The sequence below is a fragment of the Rhipicephalus sanguineus genome, chromosome 5 (genome assembly GCF_013339695.2).
Source record: "Rhipicephalus sanguineus isolate Rsan-2018 chromosome 5, BIME_Rsan_1.4, whole genome shotgun sequence".
Classification (NCBI taxonomy): Eukaryota; Metazoa; Arthropoda; class Arachnida; order Ixodida; family Ixodidae; genus Rhipicephalus; species Rhipicephalus sanguineus.
Genome location: NC_051180.1, coordinates 197,759,767 through 197,774,524, shown reverse-complemented (window position 1 = coordinate 197,774,524; position 14,758 = coordinate 197,759,767). Strand labels below are relative to the sequence as shown.

Below are 14,758 nucleotides of genomic sequence, written 5' to 3'. Positions count from 1 at the left end.
AATGAACTGCGGTGATTACGAGTGTGTCAGCGCAGCATCCCTTCTCTTATCCCAAAGAGAGATACGTTTTCTCGATGGCACGTGGTAAAAATGCAATGTAACGAGCACGTGTGGTTTTGATCAGACGAGTGGGTGCTGTTGTTTTTTTTCTTTTCTTCTCTTTCACTGTATATATTTTCGAGCGCAGATAATAAACGTTCGTTGGAAGTTAGCGCTTGTGCTTGTCGTGTTTCTCTGTCCCTTGTGTTGAAGTTCCGCGCTATAAGTTTTGTAATTATGGATTACCAACTAGCCCGAAGCAACGCCTTGCTCAGTAAAGTATGTTGCCAAGGGAATTCGATGATGGGACGCATTGGAAAGTTCGAGAAGGCAACATCGATACAGGTGCCCCTGATGGTGGTGGGACGTCTGCATTCATACGATACGCATCAGAGAGCGTAACGTGATATCATGTGTTGGACTAGCCAATCCCTTTGCATGATGTCAACGTTCAGATCTCAGACGAGTACGAAGGGACCGCGTTTGAACTCGGTGCTGTATCGATGCATTGCCTCCTGGATGTACTTCGCGACGTCTCCTTGTGAAAAGTTCGGTGCCAAGTACATGGCCATGACGACTATCCCGGATGAGAGCTTCACAGCGGCGTGCTCCCCGTTAGGGCTGTGGCTGGTTATTGGCAACGCGAGATCTTCCCGAGATGCTGCTGCGTTGCGAGCCCGTCGCGCTGCTGCCTTGGCTGGGGTGTTCATGCTGCGGAGCGGCAACGAAGAGTGTTCACTCAGTGAGCTCCGGGCGAAGAGAAAGGAAGCGAGCCAAACGAGAGGCGCGGCCCTTGAGCAGTCCCCTAACTAGCGCTTGCGCCGAGCGTGGTGTGTGCCATGGAGGAAGGAATACTAAGAAGAGGCCCTATCGTATTTCAATGCATTGCGAAAAGTGTGGCGAAAGTGACGTCAGATTTATGGGGCATACAAACCCCTATGGGGCAAACAAAACAGCAGACGCCCCGCGGCGTGCTCTCCGCGGTGGTTAGCTTCTGCGCAGATTTGTAGTCCCGGCGTAAACTTAGCGCGTATTGTGCGGTTCGCACGCAGTAAAATGTTGCAAGCAGACGTTTACCAGGCTGTTCGTGTGTGGCAGGCCCGAGTACTGCGTGCTGAAATTCTTCGTGGAGCGTTTTTGTGCAACAGTACAGAATACCGGTACGTTCCGTGATCAAAAACGTTCAACCCCTGCATCATCGTATTCGAACTCACCTAGCAGTAACTTACGCGTTCTGCTGGGCGTTAGGCCTTCCCTTTCTCGTAGCCCGATTTCCCGATCTGTTGCCGGATTAGCGGTTCTTTGTTCATGTATATGGAGTGAGCGTAGTAGCTATTCGGCGCAACGCCAACCTATGGTTGACGTAACTTCACGTCGAAAAGAGGACACCGCTGTATTGTATACGTGATCGTGCACGTAAAATTTGTCATTCCAGTACGCACACAACAACAAGCACGCAGCGAGCGCACACCGCACAATACATACATCACGTAGTCCGATAACAAAACATAAGTTTATTGCCCTTTCGTTGAACGACACAGCCTCTAAAAACGTACGATGCCTTCGGCGCATGTTATGTACGGCGCGTCAGACGCCAAAAACAAAAGTGCACGTGTGTTCTGAGTTGACACAATGTTTAAGAAACAGAGCGCACATCCGAGAGCTTCGCATGCAAATACCAGGGGCGTAGCCAAGGGGGGAGGGGGGTTGGGGGGTGTTCGAACCCCCCCCCCCCCCGAAGTTTTTCAGTTTTGCTTGCGTATACACACACACACACATACACACATACACGCACGCACACATACAAACGCACGCACGAACATACAGAAAGTATGGCTGACCCCCCCCCCCCCCGAAAAAAATTTCTGGCTATGCCCCTGGCAAATACCGTGCATTAGTGATCAGGAATGAAGCGAACGTGTACGTACACATAAAAGTGACACCCGGCACTGTCCGCAGTGCACGCGATTTGCACTAGGTATACGCAACAGCTGGGCATTGCGTAGCTTTCCTTAAGAACACACACAAGGAGCAGCATGCGTGAATCGACTGCGCCGCGGCGCCGCTGGCACGGCGAAAAAAAAAACAGGCTCGAATCGCGCATGCGCCTGCAAACGACACGACGGAAATCGCGAAATGTTTCGAGGCTCCTTCGCTAAGAGGCGATGCGAGTGTTTGCGATGTGGAGGCTTCACGAATGTGACGTCAGGGCCTCTCCTTATTTTTCCTTCCTCCATGGTGTGTGCCGCCTTGAGCGGCGGCGCGCCATCTAGTGAGCATTCTTGAAATCACCGGAGAGAGCGCAGCTGCGCTCCTGGCGGGACCAATGAGAAGTAGTGTACGTGCACGGTGCCCGCGCTTGCAGTGGGCGCACTGCCGTATCTCTACTGTAGTATCTCTGCGCCGCGCCTCCGCGGCCCTCTGCGCGTCGACAGCTTGAGCGCCCGCCAGGAGCGCTGCCGCCAGTTTCTCCTGGAAACTCATGAGGGGTGTGAATTGCGTCCCCTTGGTCGGTAGTGGTTAGACTGGTTACGCTGTAGTTGCGGGGGTATCAACAAACGCGGGGTTGGTGGCGCGGAGATCACACAATGACACAAGAAGAGATCACAAAAAAAGAAGATGAGTGGAGGGGGTCGAGCACTTTAATCTTTTTTTTTAAACTGACCCAAGGAGTTGAAGCTACTATTTGCATTTGTGTGTGCCCTGCAGCGCATGTTCACGCCGTTCATTCGTTTGAAGGACCTTTGTCGGCACCACGCGTGCCGCTTTACTGCACTTATATATGCATGTTTTTCTGAAGAATCGGCATCTGTATCTATCCGCAAATCGCAACTGTCTCAAAGACGGCCCGCCGCTGCATATGGACGGGAGGAACGCGCTTTTTTTACAGTCTCAGGCGGTCGGGCACATAGAGCATGCAGCGTACGTGTAGAGAAATTTCTGGGGCAGCGTTTCACAACAAAAAACAGCTGGACTGAACGAAGCTAGGAGTGACCGCACAGTCAAGTGCGACAACAATAGAAGCAAGAAAACGCGCGAGGGCGTGACAACAAAACTATACTCGTGCTTTGGTAAAACGGCGGGGTAGAGGGGGGGGGGGTCAGGGGTACTTCTAAAAAATAATAAAGAACGCTGGTGCGTCGCTGCTTGTTTCGCTATCGAAGTCCCAAGCACAGAGCTATACTGACGGATGAAACGGGCTGGATAGAGGCGTACAGAAAAAAATCACAGCATATCCACGGAGTGAATGATGATGAGTGGGCGAAGCTGCGGAGGTTCATCGGTAAACCGTGAATCTTCCGTGAATTCTGCCCAGTACATCATCACCGACGTGAGATCGTGTGCGTTTATACTAAAGGTTCGATGAGTTATGACGACTTGCAGCTCACTTTAATTTTACATGTACGCTATGAATTTTCATTGTTTAGAAAACCATTGCTTTAGAAAACATCTGGCGTCTTTCGTTAAGCAGCTGGCGTCTTTTCGTTTTGCTTTAGAAACATCTGACGTTCTTTCGTTTTGCTTTTAGAGAACATCTGGCGTCTTTCGTTGGTTTATTTCATCAATCAACGGCGTTTCGAACAAAATTTTTATTGTTTAATCACGCACAGGAGAAATCTCACCAGGCACTACCTTGGAGGTAAACAATGGCTGCTAATGGGAATGAGAGACAGAAGAAGTCGGCTTTTAGCTAACACTTACACTTCTACTTCTACTAACGTTTCCTACTGGAACATGCCAATGGCTGCTAATGGGGAATGAGAGACAGAAGAAGTCGGCTTTTAGTTAACGCGCACGCTGCGAATTTTTTATTGTTCAACAAGGCACAGGAAAAATCTCCCACCGGCACCACCTTGGAGGTCAAGATCTGGTACTAGCGTTACGACTGGTTACGCACTACTACGACTACGAGGGACGAACGGGTGCCGCCTTAAGGAGCTTCGCCCCTAAAAGGAGATGTAGAGGGGGGCTGAAGTAGCTCTCATTAGGAAGCGGGGGAGGTCCAAGGCGATTGGGCTCTCTTTGGGATGCCCCAGTGCCTGGCAGATCGACGTTGTCGTCGGCTGTCTACTGCAAGCATCGCCAGCGTTTCTTGCTGTCCTTTATTTTTCATTTTCGTAGTCGATTAGCAGATGTTCATACACGTTTGTCGCATCTGTTTATTGTTCGACCACGAGTGACAATTTCTGCATTGTTAATCCATATTGTGATATGGCGAACATTTGCGCGTACATAGGCAGGGTTTATCGTTTTGTGTAAATAAAATCAGTTTGGCAGCGCGTGACGCTGTCGAGTGTTTCTTCGTGTCCTGTTTTATCGGCGGTGCTGAAGAACTGGTGCAATTCTACGGTGCAATAAAAATGTGTGTACGCACGAGATGCATGTTACTTGTTATGCACTCGTAATAACTATGTATAAATGTTTTTTTTTCTCATTGGGCATACGAGTCCAACTGCAGTTTTGGTAACCTTATACGATCTACGTCTGCAAATAAAAAATTTTTAAGAGTACGTTGCGGATACATTTATTACGAATCCGAGTGATTCCGCCCATTATTGTTTCGCGAAAAAAAAAACATTAAGTGAGTTAGTTACACACACCAGCTCATATATATATACGAAAAAAAAATTAAAAAGTTAGGCGTTGTTTATATTCGGCATAGTGGGGCTCGAAAGGCGGGAGTGGCGTCGCTATGATCACTACAGTGGCGAAAGGGCATTGAAAATCGTATCGATCAGCAGGACAAAAAAAAAAAAAACTAGCGCCCCCAACTACAAACCCTAATTATTGCAGCGGCTGAGCATTCATCTATGCAATAGCCGCTTAAAACATCGCCCGCCCTCCGTAAATCACAACGACAGTAACTTATTTCACAACACACAGAAAATTTACATCAAAAGAACTTCCGTGAGTTGCGCAACGTAACTTTGACTTTTCTTGCGCGCAAAACAGCAACGCGCGCTAGCCGCGCCCTGGAACCCGCCGGAAAGTTTCAGGTGATGCTGCGAGCCGCGCCGCCTATCGGCAGCGCCATGAAGTGCGTCACGCTCCGCCGCTCAGTGAGCGCAGTGCAAACTTCTAGAACACTGTACTTGCGCTACAGTGAACTAGAATATACTTGCGCCGAGCGTGGTGTGTGCCGCCTTGAGCGTCATTTAGTAATCATTCTTGAAACCACCGGAGAGAGAATGAGCAGTAGTGTACAGGCCGGCGGGCAAGGCGCGAGCATAAGAAGCTTGGCGAGCAAGCTCCTAAAAGCCTCGGCAGCAAAAGGAAAGAAGAATGCTGCAATAATGAACCACGCGTCTGCAGAATCTCGTTCCCCGACGCCATCACATGATTGCGGAGAGAGTGTAAGGGGGAGAGGCCACAGCGTCTTACCCAGCCCCTTACACAGGCCCGAACGCGCTAGCGCGTGCCAGCACACATGGTTTTGCCTGCGTTACGCCAAGCTAGGACAGCATACGGAAGCCCGGGCCTCTAAAGTGCTCTGCACGTATTATCATCAAAGCGGTCGAAGAACAAGGGGAAGACATCTACTTGGCGCGAGCGCGCGCTCAGTATGTTACAGATGGCTATGCTAGGTGGTAGAAAGTGGACGGTCGGCAAGGAACGGACACAGCCCCGAGCAAAAGCTGCTCCGCATCTAAAAATAAGGACATTCTGCCGTAAAGGGCAGAGAACTGGGCTGAGAATTTGTTTTTTTCCTGTAGTAAGATAGATATAATCGAAGTAGAGGCATTACGCGAACATTAAAAAAAGAAGGAAAGAAGGAAAAAACTTTTCTTTGTCGAGCCTGGTGGCATACTTGCCACCACCCCGTTATGAAGGACCGAACTTGGGCGCGTTGGTTAAGCATGATGAAACATACAGCGCGAGTAAACAACGGGGAGACAGGCTGTGTGTGCTCCCTTCATGTGTCCCCGTTGTTTACTCGCGCTGTATGTTTCATCCCGTTATAAAGGGGACGCTCATAGCATCTGTCCATCCATCCAGTGGGGGCTTTCAATGCTATATTATAAGTTTGGTGACGACGCAGTACATGCTTTGCCTTTCGCTTCATGTAAGCATCACGACTCCTCGTCGACAGAGTAGTGCATCTTCCACATGCACCAACGGCGTTTCTACGCCGCGTATTGCTTCGAGTGTGAGAGCACCGGCTAACAAAACTGCCGCAATAAGCGGCACATAAAGGCGCTGACGTCGACGGACGAATGTCACGCAGTGAGTGATTTAGTTCAGCGAGAGAAGCTGCCAGCGGTTAGCAGGACGCCTTCCAGCGTTCACTACTCAAGCTAAGCGCTCTGCTTCTCGCGTTCCTGAAACGCCGTGTGGTATATGCATGAGTACAGCCGTTCGTTACACTATTACTCGGGAGCGCATACCTGGGCATTTGTCTCGTCAGATGACGACGCCTTGAATCAACGCATATTGAGTACCGGTGCTCATTACGCGTTTTTTGATGTCATCTTTGCGCGGAATTCACGCTATTCTGTGTCCGGTTGTATGTTAACTACTACAGGTACAACAAGGGTTAAGTCAAGATCATGGGCGTTAGTCGTCGGGATAGATATGCGTCACTTGGCGTCAACGTGGTTGCATCCACGTTCAACGGTGCTATAGCAGCCAAACACCAATATACATTGTACAAGCTCTCATACATCAATGTACAATAAACAGTCAACTAACTCCTGTGAAGACACGCTTAACTTTCGTGTTATACCGATTTCTGTGACGGAGGGATCTTTCTATCTCCCCGCAGGTTGTCCAGTGACGAAAGCGACGAAAGTGAAGGAACAGCTTCCACGTTTGGTCAGGTGGACATGGTGCGCGGCAGTTCCTCAAACGAGTTCTCGGAGACAGATCGTTCTTCCCAAGGTTAGTTTACTTCATGCTTTGGCGCCTGGTTAATCTACTATTGTTGGACGCACACAAGTCAGTTTTCACTTTCTGAGCATTCTCAGAACGACACCCAATGGATGAAGAAAACAGAATCTAGGCGACAAATTTGGGATAGCCATAATACTTGGTGCTCCGGCAACAGTGGGCGCGTCCGGCATTTTTTTTTATTATTGTAGTTGCGTAATCGTCTGCTAGCGCCTCCGTAAGGAGAGGCCACGGTGGGCTTGAACCGCATTCGTTGGCGGAGCTTTCGAACCAAGAAAATGCGGTTGTTTATTTCGACTTCCCGCGCCGAATGGTTAGCGGACACCACTGTGCTGCCACAAGTCGGCGAGAACGCGATATCGGAGTTATGCGCGCTTAGAAACTCACCCGAGCTGTAAGGTACTTGGGAAAGCCGAACTGTTGTTTCCTAGAGACGTGCGCTTCTGATCTGAGGTAGGTGTTCATGAAAATCTTCGTTGCCGAGGAGATGCGACTGCCCAATTTCTATGATAACATTGCGTTACAATACATCTTTATTGTATTTCCGGCTGCGATTATAAACACAGATCAGATATCGAAATCACGGTGTTTTTGCGGAACCTGTGCAACGCTGTGCTGCTTCACTATGTTAGCCACAGGCATTACTAACCTTTGGCAGTGGCAGGTTTCGCTGTTTTTGCGGAAGAAGCAAGATATGGACACGTGTGTGAAAGGTGCGCCGCAATACAAGCGCGTGCGTTTTAACTGTAAAAAGAAAGCGGCCCGACTTCGTAATGGTGTTTTACTACACACTGGTTGCTTATAATGTCTTGTGGATGTGATCTAATGCCCGGATTTAGTATTGTCGTCCTGTTTTCTTGACTGCTATACATGTGAGTTCATTGAGTATCTTTTTGCAATATTGCGCTCCTTGCTTTGGTATCTCACAGTGGCGTTTGAATTACCGTACGCTATTGCGAACAACATACGAGGGCCCGTGATAACCGAAACGATGAGCGCGATAATCCAGTGCATCGGCTCCGTAACCCTAGCTAACTTGTTCGCAGCGCACGCTGACTGGAGACAGGAAAATAAAAAAAAAAAGTCACAGTTTCGCCGCAACAGCGAAACAATTAATGCGATAGCAACAAATTGTAGTGTGTCAGGAATAACGGAAAGCAGCTCGAAATTTCCCGCGCGTCGCTCAAGTACAAAGTACGCACGAAAAGAAAACACACAGGACGAGCGCGCACTATCACGTGTCACAGTTGTTACTTATTTCTGTTTGAACAGCGTGCTCGTTTCGCAAATGCGGCCGCTCAGCGAGCAGCCTTCGTACGCTCTGTAACTTAGCACGGACATCGCGGTGAAAACACAAGACACACAACACCCCCTCTTCCCTCCACGAGATAAGCGCGCACGCAAGGGACCACGCCTTTAGGGCGAAATGCACGGAGGCGCGCGCAACGCTCCGAGCGGGGCGATGACCTTTGAAGCGCGCCCCTCCCGCCCTTCGTGCCCTTCCCGCTATCTAGCTGGTGAGCAGGAAAGCACGCTGAAGTAAATAGTGTATATAAATAGCTCGCCGTTAGCATACTGAAAGACCGTACTCTTCGTGGCCCAGCCGTTTAACGCCGCGCGCTGCGAAGCGAGCGGTCGCCCGTTCGACTCCGCGCGTCCCGAAAGTGTTTCTGAATGATATTTCTTTGTGGCCTTCATATATATATATATATATATATATATATATATATATATATATATATATATATATATATATATATATATATATATATATATATATATATATATATATATATATATATATATATATATTATAAAGGCGATTTATTGAGTGTGTAGCTGGTCGCTGGTAGCGCAATGCGCCGAGAACAGTTCGCCAGCTCGAGCCTCTGCTGCACACTCGATGATGCTGCCTTTGCGCCAGAGTACTTTCTCTTCGTTACAATTGCCCCGCTAAAAACAAAGGAGCCATCCTGGCGACTGGTCGTCTGCAGGGACCGTAGAACCATGATACGGCTTGAGTCTCTGAACGTGTACAACCTCGCGGTTACGACGTCGCACGTCAGACGGCGGCGTGAGGGGCTCAATAAGGTAGTTCACTGGAAAAGTCTGTTCTAAAACGCGGTATGGCCCATCGTACTTAGGAAGAAGTTTGGAAGAGAGCCCTGGTGTGCGATGCGGCACTCACAGCCACACAAGGGCACCTGGAAGAAAAACGGGAGTCGAGTTCTGGGCATCGTGGATTGCTTTTTGGCGGTTCTGGTCATCGGAGGTAAAGCGGCGGGCGACACTCTTCTGCGTGTCTGGCGGTGTCCAAGATCGGCGGGCACTCGGACGTGTCCGGTCGATAGGGAGGGATGGTGTCAATGGTGTGTGAAGGGTGACGACCGTAAAGGAGGTAAAAAGGGGAGAAACCATTCGTAGCTTGCGTCGCGGTATTGTAGGCGTAGGATACGAATGGAAGAACTAGGTCCCAATTAGACATCAGGTGTGACGTACATAGCGAGCATGTCACCAAGAGTTCTATTAAAGCGCTCTGCAGTACCATTTGTTTGTGGATGATAAGCGGTGCATGTGCGATGTACAATAGCACACTCAGCGAGCAGTTTTTCAACGACCTCGGATAAGAAGGCACGGCCACGGTCGCTGAGGAGTTCTCGAGGACCTCCATGACGCAGCACAAAACGGCGCAGTATGAAAGTGGCGACATCCTGTGCTGTAGCACTTTGAAGAGCAGCAGTCTCGGCATAGCGTGTTAAGTGGTCGACTGCAACTATTATCCACCTGTTGCCGGTAGGAGTCAATGGAAGCAGCCCATAAATATCTATACCGACCCGATCGAAAGGTCGGGAAGGGCATGGCAGAGGCTGTAGTTCACCGGCAGAGACGTGCGGTGGAGATTTTCGGCGCTGACATTCGCGGCAAGAGTGGACGAAGGTATACATGCCACGCCAGTAGTAACGGTGTCGCAGTCTTTCGTACGTCTTGAAGACTCCTGCGTGACCACACTGTGGGTCAGCGTGAAAAGAGGAACAGATCTCCGACCTCAAGGCTCGCGGGACGACGAGCAACCACTTGCGACCTTCTAGTGCATAATTGCGTCGATAGAGGAGCTTGTCGCGAATCGCAAAGTGCGGAACTTGGCGCCCGAGCGTTCGCGATGTTGCGACTTTAGAGGTGTCGGAGAGAAGGTCGAGAAGAGAAGCAGTCCACGGGTGATTGCGTTGCTCCACAGCAATGTTGTCAAAGACAAGAGATGACAATGTGCTCTCACATGAGGAGTCAGCAGTGGCTGTCAGGGAGAGAGGGGAACAGGAAAGCGCGTCAGCGTCAGCATGCTTCCGTCCCGGACGATAAACCACGCGTATGTCAGTCTTGAATTTTCAACGCCCAGCGAGCAAGGCGGCCAGAAGGGTCTTTTAACTTCGAAAGCCAGCACAGCGCATGGTGGTCGGTCACGACGTCAAAAGAACGGCCATATAAATATGGGCGAAACTTGCCAAGCGCCCATACGATGGCCAAACACTCCTTTTCTGTGACGCTGTAGTTGGTCTCTGCCTTGGTAAGTGTGCGATTAGCGTATGCCACAACGTATTCTGTGTGGCCAGGTTGACGCTGTGCGAGCACAGCACCCAGGCCTACACCGCTGGCATCGGTATGGAGCTCAGTTGGAGCTTGAGGGTCAAAATGGCGAAGAATGGGTGGCGTCGTGAGAAGCCGTCGCAAGGTGGTGAATGCTTCGTCGCAGGCAGGGGACCACGATGATAGATCTTTACTGTCGCCGAGGAGTTGTGTGTGAGGTGATATAACGGACGCAAAGTTTCGAACGAATCGCCGGAAATAAGAGCATAAGCCTATGAAACTGCGCAGCTCTTTGATTGTAGTAGGTTTAGGAAACGCAGTGACAGCGCGCAATTTCCCGGGATCCGGGAGAATGCCGTCCTTGGATACAACGTGGCCTAGAATGGTGAGTTGACGCATGGCAAATCGACATTTTTTAAGGTTTAATTTCAAACCGGCGTTGGTCAAGCAAGTAAGGACGTGCTGAAGGTGGCGAAAGTGTGTTGCGAAGTCAGGGGCGAAGACCAAGGTGTTATGGAGGTACCACAGGGAGATCTTCCATTTGAGACCACGCAGAACGTTGTCCATCGTTCTTTCGAACGTAGCAGACGCGTTACAAAGTCTGAAAGGCATGACGGTGAATTCATACAATCCGTCTGGCAGTGCTGGGCAGTATCGAAGATACATGTATCTTAGATACTATCTTACATACTCTTTCGGTATGTTGTATCTGTATCGCGATACGTTTCGCAAGACGTGTATCAGTATCTGTATTTCCGATACATTCAATAATGTATCGTGTATCTTAAGATACAAGATACTGCATCGCAACACACCCGTGCGAAACAATAAACGCTGGCTGAAGACAGTTTCTCATGGTGATACTGCTGCCGCTAAAACAGCTGAATAAAACTAAACGCAGTAACAGTCTCTGATCTTTCCGCCAGAGTCTTCTAGCAAGACCAGACGAAGGTGTCTCCGCGTCCCTATTGGTGGAGCACAGTCACATGGTGGCGCTCGCGCCGTCTCGGACAAAACCAAGTGCGCGAACGTCTACGCCCTGCTGACCTTTTGTTTTCCAGATTTTATTCCTTTTTAGTTTTGTCAGTGCCATGACACTTGCTGTACTGTCCTTCTTTTGAATGACATACATTACTCAGGTCTCTCTATTCTTCACTGTCTGTTTACAGCAATATGTCTTGTAACGTTCTGTCGAAATGAGCTATTGGCTATATTCTTACTTTTAACTGTCTGCGCCATTTCTGCTGCTGTTTGATTATTTACATTCTACTCGAGTTTACTTATATGTCAAGGCGATGTTGAAGACAGATATATAATGAAACGGAGGTGCCTGTACAGTAACAAAACTTCTGCTCACTACATCGTAAAATAGCGAAATTGAGTTTCAGTTACTAAGAAAATCATTATAAACCATCTTGAAAAGGTTAGGAAGAAGATTCGAGAAGCATTGTTATACCAAATGCACCCTTTTTTATCATAAGCTTCCTAAAGAGCTGTGTTATGATATTTTCCATAGTCAATGAGTTTTCTATTGTCTAGCCTTGGCAGCTAAGTTGACGATAATTGATGCCTAATTGTCATGGCTAGTAGGTGTGCCGCCTGTATCGTGTCTCTGTTCTTATTCACTCTGATAGTTTGGTAACACCATTTCTATTTTACTTAGATATATATTTGTTTTCCTTTTTTAGGTCTTCTCATTTTCTTTTTTTTTTTTTGCTGTTATTAATTGTAGTGGCGGCGTGTGACGCCACTCAAGAAGTGATCGAGTAACCAACACAATAACAAAATCCCTTTATTCAAACGTACGCATGCTTATATACCTAGGCGACACTGGTGCCACCAGCGGCAGTGATCGTGAAACCAAAACCAAATATACAACATATTCCCTTCCTTACAAGAACAGCTACATGTGTTAGTAATGTAGTAAGTTAGTGTAACCACATAGAATTCTATGTACATTAACAACAACGTCTGTGTTATCCACTTAGCTCTACACAACAATGAAGAACAAAGAGAAAACAATTCATTGGCATTATCAAGATATACAACAATCGCAAGAAGTTGCATGCAACAGTCGCAAAGTGTCTCACAGTACCGAAGTCTCATACACGAGAGTCTCACGGCCGAGTGTTACCGAAGCGGAGTCTCCCAACAGCACCACATCGCCGCTTACACTTGGTAGCCATAGCGGTCTGGGGGACGTCTATTTCTTGGTGGCTGTACCCTCCGTGGCGGCTCCGATGCTTTAGGAGAACCACTGGTGACTAGACTATGTTCGGACGCACTGAAAGTGACGGGTGGCCTGGACGGCTGCTCTGTCGCAGTAGTAGAAGTACCGGCGGCCGCAGCAGCCGAAGAGAGACTGGTAGTCGCCTCCGGAACAAGTTCCTCACTTACAGGCGGAGCCCTGCTTTCGCCAGCTGTACCGTTTCTTTCGCCCCACGTGTGCAGTGCAGCAGAAGCTCGTGGCACCTTTGACAACTTCGAAGCATTCCACGTTTTACCGTCATCAAGGCGGAAAGAAGACGGTCCTTTCTTGCTAATCACTTTTCTGGGGCCACTGAATTCCAGGTCTCCTTTAAAGGCCATTTTGGGTTTCTTCACTCTGACGAAGTCGCCAACCTCTACTGTGGTTCCTCTTGCGGCCCTCCGAGCGTCCGTGTATCGCTTGCTGTACTGTTGCTTTTGCTTCACCCGCTCACGTAGGTGGTGGAGCTCCGAACCAGGGTCAGCAGAGAATGCGGCAGACGGGTGGCCGATCACATCCAGCCTAGTTCTTGGTAACCGTCTGTGCAGGAGAAGGGCTGGGGCACTTCCAGTGGTGGCGTGCGGTGTGCAACGGTAAACGCCCAAGTATTCTGTAACCGCCTGCCGTAAGGGACGCTGCTCGAGTGTAGCCACTTGAACGAAGCTTTTAAGGACCCTGTTAAACCGTTCTACTTGACCGTTTGCTTGCGGATAGTATACGGACGAATGCCTCAAGTGGATCCCACGATCTTCCAGGAACGCTTCGAACTCACGAGATGAAAACTGAGGCCCATTATCGCACACAATTTCTTCCGGGTAGCCTTCCCGTGCGAACACAGACACCAAGAAGCTTGTTACTGTGCGGGTTGTGGTATCGCTGCAAAAGTGCACCTCGGGCCACTTCGAATAGTAATCGACCAGCGTGATTGCATATCTACAATCGTGTGGCGCTCTTTCGAATGGGCCGACAATATCAATGGCCAGCTTCAGCCACGGCTGATCTGGAAAGGGGACTGGTTGCAATGGTGCAGGCGTCACTTTGGTGCTTTTGTCTGCTGTCTGGCATATGCTGCACCTCTGGATCGACAGCTCCACTTCCCGGTCCATCGCTGGCCACCAATATTTCTCTCGCAGCCGCGCTTTCGTTCGCACTACTCCAGGATGAGCCTCGTGAGCCGCGGCAATTACCTGAGATGTAAGTGACGTTGGAACGACAAGCCGTTCGTCCCGCAAGATCAAGTTGTCCACAACTGAAAGTTCGTCGCGTATTTTGAAAAACGGCCGCAGTTCATCTGGCAATGATTTGTGGGCGGGCCATGACGACTGTATACAGGCCTTGGTTTGTTGCAGCGTTCTATCGTTTGATTGGGCCTGTTCAAACTGCTCTCTGGTAATACAAGCAGGGATTTGGACCACTGATACCACTTCGTCTAACAAGGGCTCTTCTTGCGGAGATGCCGCGGGGAGACGTGACAGTGCATCTGCTACTTGATTTTTCGACCCTTTTCGGTACTTTACCGTGTAGTTGTACCGCAACAGGCGCTCTGCCCATCGTGCCACCCGCAAGGGACGCCTCCCTGGCCCTTGCGTTGTCAGCAACGTCACTAAGGCCTGGTGATCAGTCATCAGCGTGAAATGACGTCCCCACAGGTACACGTGCCACCTCTCGCACGCCCACACACACGCAAGTGCTTCCCGTTCTCCTACCGAGTACTTCCTCTCTGCTGGTGACAGAGCTCTAGACGCGAATGCGACAGTGTGTAGTTCCTGTCCCTCCCTCTGTTGTAGCACTGCTCCAAGCCCGCAGTCAGAAGCATCGGTGGAAACGACTACTGGAAGGGAGGCATCGAACATTCGAAGAATGGTGCTGGACGCAAGTGCATCTTTGACCATTCTAAAACTGGCCTCAACCTCGCCAGACCATTCAAATAACTGGCCCTTTCTCAGAAGAACACGCATTGGTTCAACAATGTCAGCAAAGTTTGGAATGAACCTCGCGTAG

The 14,758-nt window shown here is 49.4% G+C and overlaps 1 protein-coding gene across 1 annotated transcript in view; it reads left to right on the top strand.

The window, feature by feature from the left end:
* Positions 1–14,758, top strand: part of LOC119395174 (nucleolar and coiled-body phosphoprotein 1) — a 675,420-nt gene that overhangs the window by 621,896 nt on the left and 38,766 nt on the right. The window contains exon 17 of the mRNA XM_049416108.1: positions 6,803–6,918. Within this exon, the coding sequence (XP_049272065.1) occupies positions 6,803–6,918 (116 nt within the window). The remainder of the gene's footprint in view (positions 1–6,802; positions 6,919–14,758) is intronic.